General features: G+C 36.4%; 1 protein-coding gene across 2 annotated transcripts in view; it reads right to left on the bottom strand.

Annotated features, from left to right (window-relative positions):
- The window catches only part of LOC110109959, a 34375-nt gene extending 11972 nt beyond the window's left edge, over positions 1–22403 (bottom strand). For both annotated transcript variants that reach the window (XM_020841203.2, XM_020841228.2), the window contains exons 1-7: positions 21295–22403; positions 11357–11486; positions 10749–11236; positions 10582–10662; positions 10355–10453; positions 9963–10076; positions 9778–9861 (exon numbers count right to left, since the gene is read on the bottom strand). In XM_020841203.2, the coding sequence (XP_020696862.1) occupies positions 9778–9861; positions 9963–10076; positions 10355–10453; positions 10582–10662; positions 10749–11236; positions 11357–11486; positions 21295–21615 (1317 nt within the window). In that variant the 5' untranslated portion in view covers positions 21616–22403. The remainder of the gene's footprint in view (positions 1–9777; positions 9862–9962; positions 10077–10354; positions 10454–10581; positions 10663–10748; positions 11237–11356; positions 11487–21294) is intronic.
- Between the last annotated feature and the right edge of the window lie 754 nt (positions 22404–23157).

Below are 23157 nucleotides of genomic sequence, written 5' to 3'. Positions count from 1 at the left end.
AATATTAGTTTTCCCATGCATATTCAAAATATTGAGATCTTGAGTCTTACTATCAAAAATATTATTGTTAGCTTTTTTTAAATACCCTCATCTAATCCTAGGACAATAGCTTACAATCATCTAGTTAATAGCTCCTTAATTGGTTCAGGTCTGCTTGGATCATGTCCCCCACCCTTCGATTTGGCTTCATTCACTCCTGCAATTAGTATTAAAGGGGGAAGAGTCAAACTCCTACCTTTGACTACCACTTGACTAGTCTTAAAGTTTGTTCAGTTTTGGTAATCTTTAATCCACATAGCTTTGACGTGGTCCTTATATCCACAATGAGGTCGCCTTTTAGTAGATCATCAAGACAAATATTACCCTCAACTGTAGAAATCACCCTCATATATTCCACTTCATTAACTAGCAATGTTTGTTCAAATAACTTTAAATTTTCAATATTGATAACAAGTAGATGCTCATGCAAGAAGGAAAACCAAACTGAAATGCATTTCCACCAATCTTTCGTAAAATCTGGAATGGACTTGATACTTCATCCTTCAACTTTCAATATATCCTTCCCCAAGTGCACTAAACCAAGCAAATTCTTGGTAAGTGCAAGCAATCATGTGCTTATCAGTTATCATAACAAGACTTCAAGGTTTAAAACTGTGTAAATAAGCCTCGAGACATTTTTCATCCGTGAGGTGAGGCATAAGTGATGTGATACAATCATGCGATGAATTGCGAATTGCACTTAGAAAACAATAGAAGTATTGATTCAAAACTTGCTACCAAAGCTCTTTGCTTAATCAAGTTGAGTTCACGAATTAGATGACGATAAATTAAGTAATGACAAGAAAGCACATTTAGAGATTAGAAGACTTTCAAAATAACATCAATAATTCAAGTAATACAAATGGCTAAGACTAACAAAGCCCCAAATTTAAGATTTAGATCCTTCACCTTAAGATCCGTCACTCATACTTATAGTGGTGGCTAGCGGAAGAGAACCGTAAGTAGACTTAGCGACGCTACTAATAGGCAAGTGATCTTGAGAGGACTTGTCGCCGGGCCGGGAATCGGATTCGGAGAAGTGGGGGGACGGCCTTCAATGATTCACGTGTAGACGGAGAAGTGGTCGTCGATGGACTCCACTAGTGTTGGTCGGATCCGATCCAATAGTGGGCCAATAAAATCGATTCTCTACTGCAGCAATATTTTTGGCTTGCTCGAAATGGCCAGCTAAACCTCCGGCATGTAACTCCCAAACTAGAAATTCCCTAAGTGAAGTGTTGGGAATACAGAGTTTTTGCGATTTGAACAAATAGCCATCTTGTACGAGAAAGTCATTTATAACTAGATCTTCCCCGCTAGTCAGTAGGGAATATGTTTCTTTGAAGTCAGGGCAGTCTAAGTAATCGTCCTTAAGGCGTTCAAATCCGGTAACCTCAGTTCTCATTCCTTGAGTAATCATCAGCCTCCTACTAAGCGCATCCGCCGCTTTATTCTCAGATCCGGCCTTATGTCTAATCGTGTAAGTGTATTCTTGTAGGAATTCAACCCAATGATCATGGCGGGCATTGAGTTTCTTCTGGGAATTGATGTATCTCAAGGCTTCGTGGTCTGAGAATATTACAAATTCTTGTGGCAGTAAGTAGTGTCTCCAGTATCTGAGGGACTGGAACACTGCGAGGCGATGTGCCCGTATCCATGACACCTATAGCATTTGGTTCCCGAATTGGGTCTGGGAGTGTCTCGTTCGGGTGCTTTACCTTTAAGGTCCGGACGATGAGGGGTTGAACTAGCAGCGGGTCGGCTACCAGTCGAGTTTGTGGGTCGACTTTGAGGCTGGCTGGTGGAAGAACGATACGGGTTGGGTCGGGAGTCAAACTGCCTAGTGTGGGAATGGGTTTTGGACTCCTTTAAGTCAAGTACAAGGCTGCAGGCGGCCTCTAGCGTGTCTATTCCTCTAGCAAACAGTTCGGTGCGAAGATCTTCCCGAAGGCCAGCTCTAAACATAGACAGGATTTGTGTTGGGGTAGCGGATTCCTCGCCGTTGCAACGAATCAGGAAATCGTCGAAGGCGGAGATGTAATCTTTGTTGGACTTGCTCCCCTGGGTTAGCCGATTCCACTTATCTAGAAGCTTAGGGTAGTAGGAAGGTGGTAAGTATTTTCTCCTAAGTTCATGTTTCATAGTCCTCCAATCGTTTATCAGATGTTCTCCTCGAGATTCACGCATGTTTTCCAAGTTGGTCCAGTAAAGGTTGGCTCGACCAGTGAGTTTCATTTCAGCAAATCTGACTTTCTTTGCTTCAGAGATGTTGTACCATTTAAAGTAGCTATCCATCGATTTGAGCCAATCCAGGAAAACTTGAGGGTCAAGGGTCCCGTCATATGTTGGGGCATCACTCCTAATGTTTTTCAGTAATTGAGCGTCGTTGTCTCTCCAAGGGTTGTCGTTCCCTATGGGCTCTTGGTGGGGTCTTGGGTTATGTTGGTAGTGGTCTTGAAGATGTCCGGGATCGCGAGGTTGGTCATAATCGGGTCTGTTGCCCTCGCCATAAGGTGAGTGAGGTCTCGACGGTGTGTAGATGGCAGGGTTTCTCATACGCTCGATATTATCTAGTCGGTCGCTAGTATGGCGTCTAAAGTCAGCTAAATCAGTTTGGGTGTTGCGGATCTGTTGTGTAACCGATCCCAGTTGCCCCACTATGAGGTCTAAAGTCGCTTGCAAGTGCTCCGGGTCCATTGGTTAAGGTTGGGGAATGCTATGGGTGGTTCATTGGAGAGGGGCAGCAAGGAAAAAGGTAAGTTACAGCACTTAAAGGTTGCTAACTGAGGCTGAAACTGAGCGGACAGCAAACTACAGCAACTAGGAAAAATTTCTAAGTGTTCAGAGAGGCTCCTATGGTGTGGACAGCACCTAGGACTTAAGTTAAAGACTCCCAACAGCCTATAAATACTGCAGGAATTTAAAAGGGCAGCAGTCAACAAGTGCTTAGACTCCCTAACAGTGAAAACAGCTGCAGGAAATGTGAGGACAGTAGGGTTACACCAAGGCGTAGTTGCTCTAAACACTTAAGAACCTTCCAAACAAAAGGCCAACACTAAGATGCTAGCTAATATGACCTAATTCAACTAGATTCTTGCAGGAAATACAAGAACAGTAACAAAAACAGTGAAATAAATTCTATCTAAGCAATGATATGCATGAAAGTTTTGAACAACCACAAGAACTAAACCCTAGGATGCTTTCTAAACATGTCAAGCATGGTAACCATGCTCTGATACCACAAATGATGTGATACAATCATGCGATGAATTGCGAATTGCACTTAGAAAATAATTGAAGTATTGATTCAAAACTTGCTACCAAAGCTCTTTGCTTAATCAAGTTGAGTTCACGAATTAGATGACGATAAATTAAGTAATGACAAGAAAGCACATTTAGAGATTAGAAGACTTTCAAAATAACATCAATAATTCAAGTAATACAAATGGCTAAGACTAACAAAGCCCCAAATTTAAGATTTAGATCCTTCACCTTAAGATCCGTCACTCATACTTATAGTGGCGGCTAGCGGAAGAGAACCGTAAGTAGACTTAGCGACGCTACTAATAGGCAAGTGATCTTGAGAGGACTTGTCGCCGGTCCGGGAATTGGATTCGAAGAAGTGGGGGAACGGCCTTCAATTATCCACGTGTAGACGGAGAAGTGGTCGTCGATAGACTCCACTAGTGTTGGTAGGATCCGATCCAAGTATTCCTCGACCGTGTCATCAAAGTCGAAGCCGACGTCGAAGAATGGTGATCGGAGAATATTAACCCTTCCGTGGTTGTCGTACTCAAATCCGAAGTTCCACTCGGGCTCCTCCATGCATATTTGAAGATGAAGATGGGAGGTTGTCGCTAGGAGTTCTCAATCAAAGGGAGAGAAGCGGCTCGTGACTTGGGGGGCAAAGGTCTAGCGTTGGCGGGCTAGAGGAGTTCGGCCAAGGTGGAGGAGCCAATGATGGGGTGCAGAAATTCTGAGTAATTTCAAATTTTAGGTAGTTTAATGGGGGTGATTTAATTTGAAATTCAATTAAATCTCAAAGATGGATGGGCGGCCAAGAGAGGGGAATTGGGGGCTGATTTTGTGGAGTTAATAGGGTGATTAGGAGAGAGAAAGGGGCCCAATGAAGGGGCCGGCCATAGAGAGAGAAGAGGGAGGAGTTTAATTTAGGCAAGTGGGGACCACGAAATCAATTTCAGAATTTAAGCAAAATCTGAGATTAAAATTTCAGTTTTAAATGTAATAGGAGGTTTCTAAATTAAAGCAATTAAATGAATTGGATTTGAATTTCGAATTCAAGCTCAATTCCAATTTATTTGATTGCAATAATCAAGGGAACAATTTAGGAAACCTTTAATGGCCATAGAAACTCCTGAATTCAGAATTTTGAAAATTGAAAGAGGAGGGAGATAGGGAGGCGGCGGCAATGTGGAAGGGAGCCGGCGGCTGAGGGTTGGCCGGCGGTTGCTGGACGGAAAAGGGGTCGGCGGGTGGAGCTGGGCAGGCCGCCGGGTGGGGTTTGGCAAGCCGGCGGGAGGAGCTTACAGGGGCGGGTTGGTCTGTGAAGCCGTCGGCCTGGCTAGATCCCAAGGGGGGCGACGGCACTAGGGAGGGAAGAGGAAACTGAAGAAAGCTGCGATTTCTCTGACTTTGGAATCTCTTACCTCGATATTTCTTCACGACTCTACCTCCACACAATGAGCTTGGACTAATTCTAGAACTCACTAAGAGATCTAGTTCTCCCTTTGAACTCACTAAGAGATCAAAGGGAAATGCACTCACAAAGAGAACAAGGGGATAATTTTCATTCAACCAAAACTAAATTCTTACAATACATCATGCCTCATATAAGGAGGCTCAAAATAAAGAAAATGAAAAGACATAAACACCCTCTAGGCTACATAAGTAGAACAATGCCCTCAGGGGCAAACTAGGAAAACTAAAGAAGTACACATGACATAAGCTGTAAATAACTCAGAAGTAGAGGCTCTGGATCGTAGCCATCGATCTGCGCCGTCGGCGATGGTACACGTGTCGAAATCTGATGTCCCCATCAATAAGCCTTGAGGCGGTGCGAGGCGTAAGCCTCACGGACGAAGAATTGCGTAAATGGGAATTTAAGTATTCTAGCAGGTAAATAACACTAAGAGTCTATGATACAATAAAAACATCTAAATGAGAAGTGAACTTAATGGAAAACAATAAAATAGATGCAATATATGCATCTCATAGCATAATTCAAAGTAAAATCACAACTTGAAGTCTATTAAAAGTCAAAACTTCCAAAGTACAAATAAGAAAGAACATTTAAAATCCAATCATGTCTCATCACAAAAATTGCATTTCAAACACACGTATGTCTTCTCGCCACCGCCTACATCAACATGTACACTGTACTTCCAAGAAGGGTCCCTCCACAATGACATATTTGACTTTTCCTTTCCCCTAACCATGTTTCCTAATGCACAAATGCAAAATCAAACCAAAAATATCAAAAAACTTTAAACCCTAGATTTTATATAACTTGAAAAATCAAACATTGAATTAAAAAAATACCTAAAACCCATAGTAGAGGTGTCGTAGAGGGCGGCCGGACTCAAGTTGCTCACCGGCGGGAGAGGTGGCGGGAAGGCCGGGTGAGAGAAGCTAGGACGTGCAGAGCTCTTCCGTTCAGTTCGGGTAGGCGGAAAGAAGAGATGGATGAAATGACTTTTTTTTTAAGAAGTTAAGGCTTCGTTTGTTTTTTTGGTGCTTTTGTAAAAGACAAGTTTTAAAAAACATTAGTTCAGAAAATGGAGTTTTGTAACGGAGAAACATATATAAAAAGCTATCTAAAAACTGCAAAAAAATGAAAAAAAAGGAGTTATTGGGAACGTGATTTGACGAACCAAACAAAAAAAAATTCCTCCGTTTCCAAAAACGGAAAAGGCAAAAAAACGCTCAAACAAACAAAGCCTAAGTGTGTGGGAGCTCCATGAGGTGTAAGCCTCATCCAAAATTGCACAATTAAGCGTGCCTCAGGATCCATGAGGTGTAAGCCTCACTCAGACCCGAAATTGCTTAAGCAATGAGGCTCTTTAGGGTAGAATTGCGCAGAGGCGCGCCTCTTATTGCGCAATTTTAAACTATGCAAGACTTAAATATTTCTAATAACTTATACGAATTTTCTTCTACTTCCTAGTTGATTTTGCTAACGCCCTCCAAGAATCAATGTGCTCCTTACAACTCTTGATCTTAAAAATGAAAAGTAGGTCTCAAAATGCTAGAATAGCTATCAACCTTCTTAGCATGAACTATCCCGTCGTAAGTTTTGGCAACTCAAGCTTAATGCCTAGTCTGAAGGTAGTTGATTCTCTCATGAAAAGTCTTGCAAATGAACTTCTTTATCCTCCATCTCCTCCCCATTTAGATTAACACACATGTGAGATGGTTTCTCACATTGGTAAGTAGAATATCATGATTCGTCATGACTCTGCAAATGAACTTCTTTATCCTCCATCTCCTCCCCATTTAGAATATCTAGAATAGTTGATTCTCTCATGAAAACTCTTGCAAATGAACTTCTTTATCCTCCATCTCCTCCCCATTTAGATTAACACACATGCGAGATGGTTTCTCACATTGGTAAGTAGAATATCATGATACGTCATGACTCTGCAATGCTAGTTCTTGAATTCATTATTTTCCATTACAAGTAGAACATTTGCGCTCTAATTCTGGAAAGATAATCCAAAATTAAATGCAGGAAGTACCCAGAAGTTAGTTAAATGTTCCAAAAGTCCTGCAAGTAAGACTAGTAAAGAATTCTAGATAAGCCCTGGATAATTCCCATCCTTCAATTATTGTTATGCAAAACCTTCCGTTGAAATGATTGCAGTTTCTTTACCAACAAACAAAATTACTGTTCTGGAAAAAGTTTAGCTAACCAAAACCTTCCAGAGTGGAGTTCGATTGTTTGGAAGCTTTCCTTATGCGGACATCCGACGGTGGACATTAATCAAAGGAAGAGACGAAGATCGACGGCCGAGATCCATTCATTTTATCTTAGTTTATTAATTGTAATTTTAATTTAATTATGCATTTTCCTTTTTTTTACCCTTACTTAAGGGACTTGTTTTATGTAAGCCCAAGGGGCAAAGTTGTCTTTTAGTTTCTTTTAAGGCCTACATATAGAGGTCTTTTCTCTTTTTTTTTTTTGAAAGTTGCACTTGCATTAAGATGACAATAAGGAAAATACAAGAGAAAACCTACAGAGGAGCATCCACTCTATCACTATCCTCCCTTAGTAACGACAAAAGCGAGGGAGGAACATAGAGGTCTTTGCTCTTGTATTAGACAATGATGGATTATTAAAAAAAAAAAAGAATTAGAGCCTTTGACTTGATCTCTGTGTGAGTTCTGGAGAGGGAAAGTCCTATGGGAGGACAATCTTGTTTCCACCAGCCGCGGGATGGATCCAGGCTCGTGGATTGAAGTCCCTTGGGGAGGGCAACGTAGTACCCACCAGCTGTAGGAAGAGTCCGGGCTCGTGGTTTGTATCGTTTTTATTTTATTTTTCTCTTTGTTATTCGTCCTCTCATCTATAGTCTCCATCATTCACCATCCATTTTTGTTTTATTTCATTTGATTTTAGTTAACTTTTCTTTTGGATCAAAAATCAACCCCTCCACCTCCATAGTCGGCCGACCACCTCACCCCTAGCCTCTTCCATCCACAAATTTTGAATTTTGAATTCAAAATAGCCTCTTGATTACCTTCCTAAATTAGATTTTGTTAATTTGGAAAGTCATTCAATTTTGGATTCAAATAAATTTGAATTTCAAAACATTTCCAATTTAATAAATTCTACATTAGTGAGCCTCTCAAATTACTCACAATCTAAAATTAATTTCAGATTTAATTCGCCCATTACCATTTAATGTTTGATCCACATACATTGTATGTGGACACTTCTCCTCCCTCCCCATATGGTCGGACCCCTCTCTCACCTCCTCTCTAATTAATGCCTCTCCATTAAGGCCCTCAATCAACTCCAATCACCCCTAGTAACCACCGGTCCCCATCCCTCATCAAATCCCAATTAATCCCTTCAAAATTAAGGTGATTTGAAATTCAAATTTTCCCTCCACTTACCCTTTTTTTGAGATCTGAAATTAAATTCAGATTTTAATTATTCAAACCCTCCCCCCATATTCGTTCTACATCAGTTTGGTATCAGAGCATGGTTACCTGAGGTGCGGACTCGACGGAGTCGAGCTCTTTTCCACCCAGGGAGATTGATACGGACATCCGACAGTGGACATTAATCAAAGGAAGAGACGAAGATCGACTGTCGAGATCCCTTCATTTTATCTTAGTTTATTAATTGAAATTTTAATTTAATTATGCATTTTCCTTTTTTTACCCTTACTTAAGGGACTTGTTTTATATAAGCCCAAGGGACAAAGTTGTCTTTTTTTTGTTTTAAGGCCTATATATAGAGTTCTTTGCTCTTGTATTAGACAATGATGGATTATTAAAAAAAAAAAGAATTAGAGCCTTTATCTTGATCTCTGTGTGAGTTCTGGAGAGGAAAAGTCCTATGGGAGGACAATCTTGTTTCCACCAGCCGCGGGATGGATCCAGGCTCGTGGATTGAAGTCCCTCGGGGAGGGCAACGTAGTACCCACCAGCTGCAGGAAGAGTCCGGGCTCGTGGTTTGTATCGTTTTTATTTTATTTTTTCTCTTTGTTATCCGTCCTCTCATATATAGTCTCCATCATTCACCATCCGTTTTTGTTTTATTTCGTTTGATTTTGGTTAACTTTTCTTTTGGATCAAACATCAACCCCTCCACCTCCATAGTCGGCCGACCACCTCACCCCTAGCCTCTTCCCTCCTCCACAAATTTTGAATTTTGAATTCAAAATAGCCTCTTGATTACCTTCCTAAATTAGATTTTGTTAATTTGGAAAGTCATTCAATTTTGGATTCAAATAAATTTGAATTTCAAAATATCATTGTAAAAAGATGAGAGAGAGAGAGAGAGAGAGAGAGAGAGAGAGAATAGACGAGGAAAACTCAAATCTGATATTTCAAATTTGAAAATCTGACTTTAGTTGCATCAATTAACACCTATTAAAATCCTAACCAATTTCAAGAATCAAGGATCTCCTTAAATTCTAAAATCCAATACCAAATTTCCTAGGTACTAGGTAACCAAATCCTAAATACAAGGAGAGAGAAGAACAAAATACAACCCTAAGAGGGCTGACCCCACAAATGGACCTACTCTAGGATCAACTAGCTGACCCTAAGGGAATTAATTGGCTTTCTTAGTATGGCTGTCATCAGTCTGCTTCATTTAATTGGCTTGATAGACGACTAATTCAAGTCTTAAACAAATGTTATAACATAAATTCAATAATTCATTAATATTAAGCATCATTTCCATAATTTTATGTAAGAGATCAAGGAAAATGAGTAATATAAAGCTTGGCGAGTTCACTAGTTTTGAACATGACCTCGCTATATTAAATCATGCAATGTTATCAACTGTATAGAAAAAGAAGTGAAAAACTAAAGCTTCATTGGGGACGGCTTTTTTAATGCTTCTTAAAGCGGTTTTCTAATAAAAATTTTTAGAAGTAGGAAGAAAATCATCCCAAATGAAGCCTAAGTCTGCTGATTCGGCAAGCACTGAGCATAGCACTACTCAGTAAAGAAAGTTACCCATATGTTTTCAAATTAAAATACCTTTTGGGAAGCTGAGAAGATAGAAGATAGCCTATATTCCACCCATCCATCGCCATCTTTAGCTTGATGATACTGAGAACAGTCCTGATGCCCACATATATCATTAAAACATTTCAAGTAAAAAATAATATTCCCATTACATAAGAAAAGAAATATCAACGTGTTGCGTTTAAATTTAACCAGACCTGGCACCACCTAGCACTGGATTTACTTCTTTTGATGCAAATCCAAATATGCGAGTGCCCACATTTTGTGCAGTCTATGCGCCTGGACTCTTCCGAATGAAAATCAACACCATCCTGCAATACATGCGAACAAGCACTGCATATATTTTCTCTAGATCAAAAAAGAAGAATATATAAAAATGAAGAGTCAAATATCCACAGAAAATAACAGGTGGAAATTAGATGGAAGTGGGAAATTATAAAAAAATTCAACACCAATAAAACAGCATTGCAATGCAAATATACCAAAGTATTCCATATCAAACAAATTGATAGAAAGATGAATATTGGGATTTCAATCATTCCTTAAAATATAAAAAACCCTTGTTAAAATAACAGAGAAGAAGCTAAACCTGTCTAGAGGAGCTGCAAGATCGTTGAACCACTCTACCAGACTCTTCTTTCCTCAATTGCTCATCATAATTTTTCTTCTTTGTAAAATCTGAAAGAACCTGGCAAATAGCGCATTTTAAGTTGTAGAAGAGATCAGATACCATTTTCAATTACAATCAAAATATGTAGAGCAGCAAAAAAAAAGGGCCAATGAGCATCAAGGCTTCAATTTTTAGGTATAACTTGCCTCATAAGCACACTGTAGCTTCTTGAATGATTCACTTGCTAATGGCTTTCCCATATTCTTGTCCGGATGCACAAGCATAGCCTACATATGCAGCTATCTAGTTTATTTCTTCAAAATAATAATTGATTTCCATTCAGTAAAAAAATTATTAGAAATATACAATGCACCTTTTTGTAGTATTCCTTTTTTAACACAATGGGATCAATACTATTCCTGCGGGGGAATCCCAAGGCTTCATAATGAGTTGAACTATTCATTATCCTCTTCATTTCATCATTTGAAACCGAATCAGTTTTTACAACTTTACTTGAAGAAGCATCTTTCTGGACACCTAGTAAACTTGATGTAACAGAATTTTTTACAGTTGATTTGCTTGAAGCCACATTACTAGCCTCTGATGTATGAGAAAAAAATTCAAATTCGCTAGGATAATCTTCTACGAGTGGTTCGGATGCCTTTTGTTCCTCAAAACTTGTGCCTTCAGTGGCACAATCGTATCCTTGGAGTAACTTAATCAGAAGATCATTAGAAATAAAGGAGAGATTCATGGAAAGGAAGATCCCAGCCCATCCAACATGAGCATGGACAAAGTACAAAGCATATGCAACTGAAATGAATACAAGACCCCGTGCACGACTTAAGGAGAAAGCATAACCTGCATTGTATACAGGGAGTTGTTGAGTATTTGCAGTATCTTGGAGGAACTAATAGCTCACATGATGTGTAGGAACTAGGAAGATATTGCCATGTAAAACATAAAGAAATAATATGATACCTCCGACTATTATCAGCACACCTGCGGTCCAAAAGTTACTGTATTTCCACATGATCATAATGCCAAACAAACCAACCATAAAGAGCCCAGGGGTGTAACCCAGAAAGTAAATAGAGGCTCCAGCAGCTCCCTGCGACAGTAAAATGCTACGTCAAATATACTGCATATATTAAATTGCTTGAACTTCTTATTCAGACCATAAGTTTCCATCAACTAGTAAAAATATTTAAGCAGGAAAACTGCATCTTCTTCAAGCAATAAGCTTTAAGCTAGCTAAAATAAAAAAAAGAGAAATAAATACGGAGCTAACACACACACATTTAATTGTTAGCATCACTAGACGTAGTGCCAGGCCAACAGAAAATTTTACCAAGACCTAATATATAGAAGAAATAAAGTAAAAGAGTTAAATTTCAAAATAATTTCCTCACTATTCGTATATAGTCATTTTAATCCAAAAATATAACATTGCACCAATTTAGTCCATCAACTATAAAAAATTGAATCCAAAATGACCGCTTGTGACTAAATTGGGATCAACTTTATATTACAATTACAACATGAAGGACTATTTTGTATCAATTTTGTATAGTCGGAGAACTAAATTGGGGCAACATGATACTCTGGGCCTAAATTGGTCATACATGAATAGTCTTGGGACTATTTTGAGATTTTTCTGTAAAGTAATATATCAACGCAGCATTAGGCTCAACAATACAAGTTCATGTAGCAGATTCTGATAGACCAATGATCAACATCAATATTACATTTCACTTGAGTCAAATAGCTCAAAAATTAACAAAGCTTGTTTAATTAATGGAAGAAACAAAAAGAAAACTTCGCCATTAACATGTCAGAGTTGTGAAAACCCTTATTTTTCATGACTTTTTTTTGACCTAGAGCAGTCTAAAATTATTTTAGGAGTCATTGTAACTCCAAATCACAAACCGTTTTCATCGTAACAAAAATATTATAGTGTTTTAGCTTCCCTAATTTTTTAAAAATTTTTTGAAATTTTAAATTTCTTAAGAAATTGGCACATGACGGTACAAGTGTGATTTTTTAGACCGTCAGGTGTCAGTTTTGCAAACAGATTTCATCAAAATTTTCTAATAAAATGACCTATTTAATGGATATTTTTATATAATTTCTAAAATCCCTAAAAGCATTTATATAAATTTTATAATAAAAATTAATTATAATATTATTATTATATTATCAATTTATATAAAAACAAAATATCTTAAATCACTTACTCTCCCTATTCCCAATTCATTTTGTTTCCACCAAGTAAGAAATAGCTAGCAGAGGAAAAAAGATGGGGAAAACGAGAGGACAGATAAGAGGGAAAAATCGATTTTGGGCGACTTCGAGTTGTTTTCGTTCATAGGCATTGTTGGGAAATTGAGCTAGGTCACATTACACATATCTCAATTTTGAAAAACACAAAGTTTTTATCCAATTTTCTGATCAAAATTTTATTTATGTTAGAGAAAAAAAGGGGATAACTTTGTACCAGCAAAACTTTCACCGTATAACTTTTTATATGTTATAGAGATTATGATTATGTATATTTTGAATATTTTCTGAAAATTTTCGAAAATGGGTTTTGAAATTTGTATGATTTTTATTGAATAAAAAATTATCTGGACGTTGAAAAATAATATTTTAGTACAATAAAATTCTTAAAACATTATTTTACACATTAAGTGTTAATTTGATTATTTTTTAAAAATATGCATATATAATTAAATTATAATTGTTCAGAATTATAAAGAACCAGAATCCTCTAAGATTTTGTCTGTGTTAGGAAATTGCTAGGAGCTATACAAAGGATTCTGTCTGAGATAGAGATATGCGATATATTCTGGTGTTATAAGCACACAAAAAGTCCTAATGGGTCATAATCCTTTGAGGTTTAATTTGAATCTGAGAAATGTGATATGAACAGCTCTATGATATACATTGCAATTTATTTATCTGCTCAGTATTGTTATTTAAATAAATAGATAATTGTTATGCACTTATTATATTTCAGTACAGTGATTTATTAGACTATATTTAACTGCTTTTAAATATTCAACAAAAAGTTTAACAAAAATATTTGAAAATTTATATTGATTTGTGTGATCTGCTGAGTTGTTGTAGCTCACTGTAATTTTGCTTACGGAAGAAAATGAGATTGTGAATTAGTAGTTTAAGATAAGATCTAAATTTATAGATATTTCTCTTTGATTTTTGTACAATCATGGCTAGTTTATTATTCAGTCATGTTCCATAGCTTCTGCATGTATCCATCTACTGTTGTTAGATACATTTTGATTAAATGAAAGAAATCTTATGAATAAATTTATTGTAAGTATTTGGATGTGTTAGTGGCTCTGTAGTCTATAATTATTTAAAATAAATAGTGAAAGAGAATCTAAACCATAGTTTAAAATTGTGCAATAAGAGGCGCGCATCTGTGCAATTTTACCCACAAGAGCCTCATTGCTTAAGCAATTTTGGGTCTAGGTGAGTCTTACGCCTCAAGGCGCGCTTCAAAGGCACAATTACACAATAATGGGTGAGGCGCATGCCTCATGGAGCCGGGTCCCATGCACTTCCCTTCCTTCATTCGTCCTACCCGAACCGAAAGGAGGAGAGCTCCGCAAGCCGCAATCCGCGCCCTAGCTTCCCTCGACTAACCTTCCCGCCTGCCTCTCCCGCCGGCACCGCCTCCCGCCGGTGAGCATCTTGTGTCCGGCCGCTATTACATTTAAAATAAAGGTATCTCACAATTTCATATGTGCTATTACATTTAAAATATATGCAATTAACAGCATACTAATCATTCTTATTGAACAGAAAAGAGAAAAGTGGGTAATATTGAATATGATAAAGATTTGACATTCATATACAATTGGAGATGAAGATGCCTCCCTTGAAGACCCATTTAATGATGAGAAATGATTGAATTTTAGATGTTCTTTCTTATTTGTACTTTGGGAGTTCTGATAGACTTCGATTTGTGATTTTATAATTTGAATTATGCTATGAGATGCATATATTGCATCTATTTTATTGTTTTCCACTAAGTTCACTTCTCATTTAGATATTTTTATTGTATCATAGACTCTTACTGTTATGTACCTGTTAGAATACTTAAATTCTCATTTATGCAATTTTTCGTCCGTGAAGCTTACGCCTCACACCGCCTCGAGGCTTATGTCTCACCTCACGGACGAAAAACACCTCCATGCTTATTTACGCAATTTTAAACCTTGATCTAAACATTCCAAAATAAGATCTTGAGATTTTACTGTCACAGCTCAACAAGATAGTACATGTCCTAAGGGTTGGGTTGTGTCAAGCTTTTGTGATGTCAAAGCAATAGTTTTGAAATTGGATCATAAAACAGAGCTATAGAAATTGAACTATAAGTCTAGTGGGATAATTTTAAGTATGTCTGGTTGTTTATTATTTTGTTTTATTTGCGTGTATATTCAATTGCATATTCAGTATGATCTGGATCCACCAGACCCATACATGACAAATGGACTGAGTGCTAGTCAGGCAATTCCTATATATAGTACTGCTCCGATAGTTGGTTAAGACATAGTTTCATAGTTTGCTACTTTAATAGCTCAGATGATGACTAAGGCACATGGTAGGGTTTCTGCTGTGAGATCTGAAGAGATAGACAGACATCTGCATATGATTCTAAGATTGAAGCCACTGAAATTCAATTGTACTGTTGAGCCCATAACAACAAAGGACTAGTTGAGGAGGCTGGAAAAGACATTTGACAGTATGCAATATCCTCATAAAAGGAAGGTATCGTTAGCAGTCTTTCTGTTAAATGGTGAGGCATAGCGCTAGCAAATTTAAAAAAAAAATAATAGATTTACACAAGGAGACTCCATATGAGGTGGACAATCAGTATCTGCAACAATCTCTAGCAGTGGCAGCATAACCAATTCTGGTTATGTTAGTGGGGCATCTGTGTGCCAAAGTTATGAAAGACATCATTCTGATCAGCGCTACAGGATGACTGGAAAGTGCTTCAGATGCAATTAGATAGGGCACCGAGTAATAGAGTGTCCAGATGCAGGATTGGACTAACGTTCTGAGCCAAAATCTAAGAGTTTTGTCAGATCGACAGGGAGAATGAGAATAGTTCCTATTTATACTTTTTCTGAGGGATCATCTGATAGAGCTAGTGGTTCTGCTTCAGTGGTAGTGGCTAAAGAGAGTCTAGTAATTCTGTTGCTCGAGCTTCAATTTAGCCGCGTGTATACATTTTAACTCAGCAAGAGGCTCGTAATGCTCCAGATGTTGTGACATGTACAATTTACATTTATGAGCATCCATGTCATATTTTATTCGATTTTGTAGCAAATCATTCTTTTATTTCTGCGCATTTTTTCGATTTACTGCACTTGCCTTCAGTTGTACTGTTTGTTTCTCTTTATGTTGTTTTACCGATTGGAGATGGTATGATAGCCAGAAGATTTTGTTTCTGTGATATTGATATTTCTGATAAATAGAAATCCAGTTTGATTTTTTTATTACCCATTTTCTCATATGATATTATGTTGGGTATGAATTGGTTGAGCCAATATGGGGCTCTTATTGATTGCTCGAAGAAGCAAGTTACCTTATTTATGGGCAGCGAGATTTATGTATTCCAGGGCGTTAGAAGTGTTTTATCATGTCTGATTTCCACTGTGGAAGTAGATAAATTATAGAAGAAGGGTTGTATGTTATTTTTAACATCAGTTCGAAATAGGAATATATATGATGATCTTCAATCTAATGTCTCGATATTACAGGAATTTTCGGATATATTTCCTAAGGACTTAGTCAGTTTGCCTCCGAATAGAGATAGAGTTCTGTATTAATGTATTTTTGCCTTTTCGGTATAGCCCTAATATCCAAAGCTCTGTATAGGATGACGCCTAAGGAGCTTTAGAAGTTAGTTGATAAAGGATTTGTTCATCCTAGTGTGTCCTTATGGAGAGTACATATTTTGTTTCTGAAGAAAAAAAAAAGATAGTACAATGAATATGTGTATTAACTAAATGGAGTTAAATAAAATCACTATCAAGAATTAGTATCATCTACCACGGATTGACGATCTATTCGATCAACTTGCTGGATCTTTTATATTTTTAAAGACCGATCTGCGATCTGGTTACTATCAGGTGAAGTGAGAAAAACTAATGTGACGAAGACAGCTTTCAGTATTTGGTACGTACACAACAAGTTTTTGGCCATACTATTTGGAGTGACAAACACACCAGCCATCTTTAAGGATCTAATGAACAAAATGTTTAGAGATTTTCTAGATCAATTAGGGCTCCTTTGACCTTGATAGAGGTGGGAGATAGACAGGCGATAGGTTCAGTCTTTGTAGATGAACAATATCAAAGATCTTTTTGATCAGAGAAAGGTTGAAATCTGCACATAATAGGCAGAAGAAGTACTACAATAAGAAACACAGGTTGGTTGAGTTTCAGATTGACGACCTGATTTATGTCAAAGTTAGCCTTATAAAAGGTTTTAGAAGATTTGGGAGAATCAGCAAGCTCAGTCCAATAAACATTGGACCTTTTTCAGATCATTGAGCGGATTGGTAGTTCTACTTATAGGTTATTATTACATCTTCATATGTTCAATATACACAGTGCATTGCATGTATCTTCTTTGAGAAAGTGGATATCTAATTTTGAAAAAAGATTATATGTTGATGATATTGAGGTTTGTCTGAATCTATAGTATAGAGAGGAACCAAATAAAATGTTGACATATAATGTGAGAAAATTGATGAGCAAATAGATTTCTATAGTCAAAGTGCAGTGGAAGCATATGACAGTTAAAGAGGCTACATGGGAGAAGGAATCAAATATAAGATAGTTGTATCAATGTTTATTTTGACTCATTCTGATTTGAAAATGTCGATGATGATATTTTTTTTAAGGTAGGTGAATTGTGAAAACATTTATTTTTTTATGATTTGTTTACCTAAAACAATCATAAATTATTTAATGAGCTATTATAACTCCAAATCGCAAATCCTCTTCTCCGTAACATAGATATTATTGTGTTTTGGCTTTATTAATTTTTTCATAATTTTTTGACAATTTTAAAATTCTTTAAGAAATTGACATCTGTCGATATAAGTAGCATTTTTGGGACTGTTATGTGTCTATTTTGCAAATCGATTTCATTAGAATTTTCAAAATAAAATGAGCTATTTTATGGATATTTTTTTCTATAATTTCTAAAAATTTTAAAAGTATTTTTATGAATTTTATACTGAAAATTGATTATAATAATATTATTATAGTATTAATTTATATAAAAACAAAATATCTTAAATCACTTATTCTCCCTATTCCCTATTCATTTCGTTTCCACCAAGTCAGAAACGACTAACAGAGGAAAAAAAAGAAATAGGAAAAAATAGATGAGATAGAATGAGGAAAACTCAATTTTGGACAACTTCGAGCCGTTTTCGCCCGTCAGCCCTGTTGGAAAACTTGTTCATCTCGAGATAGGTTACAATAAAAGTCTTAAACTATTGTTTTACACATTCCCTGATAGTTTGATTATTTTCTGAAAATATGAATATGTGATTAAATTATATCTGTTAGGAGTTATAAGTGACCAGAATCCTCTGAGATTCTATTTGTGTCAAGAAATTGCTAGAAGCCATAAGGGGCAAGGAATTCTTTGAGATCCTATCTAAGACAAGGATATCTGATGTATGGTGTTATAAACACAAAAAAGAAGTCATAAGAGACCAGAATCCTTTGAGATTCTATCTAAATCTGAGAAATATGATATGAACTGCTTTATCATATGAATTGCAATTCATTTATCTGCTTATTTTTGTTATTTAAATAATTAGATAACTATTATATTCTAATTACATTTCAGTACAGTGATTTATTACACTGCATTTAACTGCTTTTAAATATTAAGTAAAATATTTAATAAAAAATATTTAAAAATTTAGATTGGTTTGTATGGCCTGCTGAGCTATTATAGCTCACTATGATTTTGCTTTTGATTTTCAAGATCTAGGAAAGGGAAGGAGATTGTGGATTAGCAGTTTAAGATTAAATTTGAGTTTAGGTATTATCTTTTAATTTTTGTACAATCATGACTAGTTTACTATTTAGTCATGTTCTGTAGCTTCTGCATGTAGTCATATATTATAGTGTTGATATATTTTTATGAAAAGAAAGAAATATTGTGGATAAGTTTATTTTTAGTATTTGGATGTGTTAGTAATTTTGTAGTCTGTAGTTATTTAAAATAAATATTGGAAGATAATCTGAACATTCCAAAACTAGATATTATGATTTGTCTGTCACAGCTCAACATGATAGGACCTATCCTTATCGGGTTGGGTTGTGACAAGAGTTGAATGTTAACCCAACCTATGCTTAGTTGCTTACCATAAACAATCTAAATGTTTTATAATTTTCTAGGGGTATTAGGCCATAAAACCTTATCAAAATGTTTTTTAAAGATCATGCAAAAACTTCCTCTATAAAATACATCCATGTCATGTTGGCTCACTTTGGTAATGACTAGTCACACCATGACATTGGATATCATTTCACAAGTAGTTCAACCCAATATCAATCAACTAAATTGTGGTCATCGAGATGCACTACAAATCTGTATCAAATAGAGCCTAGGTAGGCAAATCATATCAGAAATTGAAATTCAGTTCACTAACTATAATCCCTCTATATTGCACGAAGATAGCCCCCGGTGCATATTAGAAACAGCATAGAGCGATTAAACTATAACTGAAAGCCGAGAGTTGAATAATCAGCATACTTAGGCTGAAAGTGTGGTCACTTTTGCAAAATTTAAGTTCCCAACTAAATCCCTGCCATGATTCACTTTAAGGTGAATATGAGTTCGGTAATCGAGCAATGATTTTAAAACAAAACTTGAATAACTTCTGCACTCAAACAGCCTTGAAGTTTATAATGCAGCATATATCAACTTTCATTAACTAAATACAGAAGTAAGCAAACCATTAAAGAGAACAACTTATTGCTATTACAAGTATCCTTAAATTGCCGCAATGGAATAACCGAGGGATCCGCAATGAACACTAAAATATGTCTACTAAATAAGAATTCCTGATTTCCATTGGTTTAGTTCAATTGGTTTCAATACAAAATGAAGTTCTTTACTGAATATATTTCTACATTTCAAGTAGAAAAGGATTTGTTTATAAGAAAGTTTATATAGAATTCTTCACTAAATTTTAATAATTAAAGTGATAATACAACAAATTACTGAGGTGTTTCTCGTCCTTTAATCTTGCACAAATCCGATACACTGCATTCTAATTAACACTACTGCTTATTTATCTTCATTAAAGAGAGTTATCAAATAAGTAATAAATACCAAAAAAACCCTGCATAAGCCAAGTTATAATATCAAAATTTTTGTGGTGATAAAGAGATATATATGAGTCTTATATCCATGCAAACATCAACTTTGATGAACAAATCAAAGTAACAATTCCAACAAGGTGATCCAATTATATAAATAGCTCCGTGCATACCTATTAACATTTTAGCGCCCGATAGCCGATTCGGTCCCAAAGTAAGTAATAAGTAGTCATTACAAAAGATGAGGAAAAACCTGGATTTTCTTTTTACAATCAAAGATGTAGATATGATACCATTATTTGGAATAGCATAACCATTTTATTTCCCACCCTTTTTCTCAATCTATAAAATTTGATTTATAATTTCCCCATGTTTTTTTTCCCAGGTTGAATTTTAAAACCCATACCAATATGTCAAAAAAAAAATTATTATATAGTAATTATGGATAAAAAAATGTAGAACAACAAGAAATTTGTTGCTTAGAATTTATGCCATATGAAACGTCTTTGAATAGGTAAACATTGGCTACTGAAGAATCAAGACATAATGTTGTAGCAAATATGAAGGAAGGTTTACAAAACAATGAAGCATCAGAAAAAAAAAATCCGCAACAAGTTCAAAGCTGGAGAACAAGAAGAAGTCAATGCCATACAATGCTTGAAACTTATAGAAAAGTAATTATCTTCAGCTGAGCTTGAGAAGGCTACATTAATTAAGGACATAAATCTTGACAATAAACTGGTGAATGCTGAGAAGGGAATTGACCAAATAAAACATTGGAATCAATATTTAAAATTCCATTAAAGACTTAACTGGAGATCTTAAAACTTAGAACATACAAAATTCATGAAAACACAGCAAGCAACATTTCAAATGACAAGAAAAAGTTTATAAGAATAACCCAAACTTAACTAGAGTAGAATGAACTTAGTGCTTCTGGAAAATAAAGTCTCTAGTGAGTAATCATAAGATTTTCTTAAATGGATTAAAACAAGGTAGATCAAATCTAACCTACACAATAGCAAGCCATTGCCAAGATGATCATTATCAAGGAATTTCATGAAAATCCATCACACAAATTCACATTTTGTAAATTTCACAATCTTAGATATCTCTAAAATGTTATAGAAACAAATGCATCTGAGGCAATGACAATCTCAATCAAGTAATTAAACATTACTGGAAACTGGATGAATTTAGCATAATATAGACTTGAACATCGGTTATACAAAATAAGTCGGAAATTATTCATTTGAGAAAGTAAATCAAACTTTAAGATTCCCACAAAAATGCCAATCCTTGCAAAAAAGGTCTGAAGGCCATGATTAAAGAGATAATTCAAAGTTTAACTAAAAAATTTGAAATAAACAAATAGAATCTCAAGATTCATGAGATAAACATAAAAGAAACCTGTCAATAAATTAAGACGTAGAGATAAAGCTTATTCATCTAGTTGGGTATAAAGAGCAACAAAGTAAATACAAATTCATAGCATTTAACTGCGCAACATTCTAAGAATAGACAGCTAACCAGGCTCAGAAGCACATAAAGAAGGCAAACTGTTGATGCCAAGCTAAGAAAGGAACTCCAAAAAATCACAAAGAGTGCTGCTGAACCAAGAGCAATCAGCGATGTAAAGCCCCTAACAATACAATCTCTCCATAGCCAAATCAGCTTCAACATAAATTTCCCCAGGTTCAAACTCCATCTACACACCAGTGGCCAATGCCGATCAATTAGAAAGACAAGCCTGTCCCTTATGCAGCCCAGAGCAACTTGTGTTCCCTCAAAAGCCTGCTTCTGAGATTCCAAGCACTTCCATCCTTGCCTGAACAGCCCAATGTCCCCCATATATGTAACTTTAGCCACACCAACAGAAACTCAAACTAATCGAAAGAAACCCCCTTTCCACGAAAACAAATAAACTGATAACATTTCCATCATAGGTAGCTCAAAAAGCACTCCTTCAAGTAATAGTATCGGAGCTTTCAGCGCAGGAAATAGAAAGCCAATACCTACCTTGATTCCTGGGTAGTTTAATATAACCGAGTCACAAGAAACAGGAAAAACCAATCAAATATCCACCAAATCCGATCAACTATCAAACCAACCATCCAACAAACTGACAAAACAGCTCCAACAATTCAAGCAGATAAATCCAAATCCAAAACAAAAATTTCTACGAAGCTAACCCATTCCCTTGCAGCAGTGATCGAATCCCCATATCAGTCCCGATAGTATAGCAACACCTCCACAACCCCGACGCAGCGATAACTACTACACATGCTACGAATACGTCCGGCTCTCCCTTCCCTTTTCAGCACCCACCGGAGCTCCAAACAGAGATTAGCATTCTCCGGCGAGTCGACCGGCGACACAGCAAGGGCCTGGAAAGACAGTACTTCGGGTGAATGCCGACAAGTCAGACATCCTCCATAGCCCTATTAAAAGCAGACCACGCGAATCCGGCGAAACCCTAGCTTTTCTTTTCAGGCACTGCTCGTGAAAAAGCAGCCTGACCGAGAGATAGAGGGCAGTGGCTTCTTACGAAAAGGTATGGATGATCTAATTAATCCAGCAGTGGAGATGCCAGAGAGAGAGAGAGAGAGAGAGAGAGAGAGAGAGAGAGAGAGAGATTTACATTTTACACGCTTGTTTTGTGTTGTAAGCATCGAGCTGTGGTTTGTTTTTGGGCTTTTGCGTGGGAAGAATATTTGAAGAAGCTGTAATTGTAAAACAACTGATATTTCGGGGTTTTTCTTTATTTACAGAGTTTTTCAATTATAAAATATTTTTTATTTGCTCCATAATTTTTAAACTTTATGATTAAATTGTTTGAATTAGAAAGAATCCACTTAGGCTTAGGGTGGTTGGTGGGAGAGATTATTGGGTTCGGACATCGGACACAGCTTACGTTTGGTACTTCACAATACCAAACAGTATTGAGCTCAGTACTATGAAGTATTGAGTACCGAGCAGTACCAAGTAGGAGGTGATGTGGTGCATTTTCATTGGGCTCCGAACACGTCCGGTATCCAAACCCAACAATTTGCCGGTTGGTGGGCAAGCACTATTGGGAATGCCATCCCTGATTCAAATCCCCCTACTGCGACCTCTCATTTTCAATGCGGCAAAACAAGTGTTGGCCTAATGCCGATGGGTGACCTCGTTAGATGTCGCCGAGGGATTAGTTACGCTGTCAAGCGATCTCTTTGAAGTGACAAAATGTAGATATCCCCTTCCCAAATAAATAATAAATAATAAAAAATAATATAAAGAATTTAGTTTCACCATGTAAAAATAAAAAATTAAAAAAATATATCAATATCTTAAAATTAAATTCTCTTACACCATATTTATGCTGACATAAAAAAAAAAGAAAATTGCGGGTTG

The sequence above is a fragment of the Dendrobium catenatum genome, unplaced genomic scaffold (assembly GCF_001605985.2).
Source record: "Dendrobium catenatum unplaced genomic scaffold, ASM160598v2 fragScaff_scaffold_1220, whole genome shotgun sequence".
NCBI lineage: Eukaryota > Viridiplantae > Streptophyta > Magnoliopsida > Asparagales > Orchidaceae > Dendrobium > Dendrobium catenatum.
Note: the sequence above shows the minus strand (reverse complement) of the source record. Positions and strands in the feature narration are given on the sequence as shown.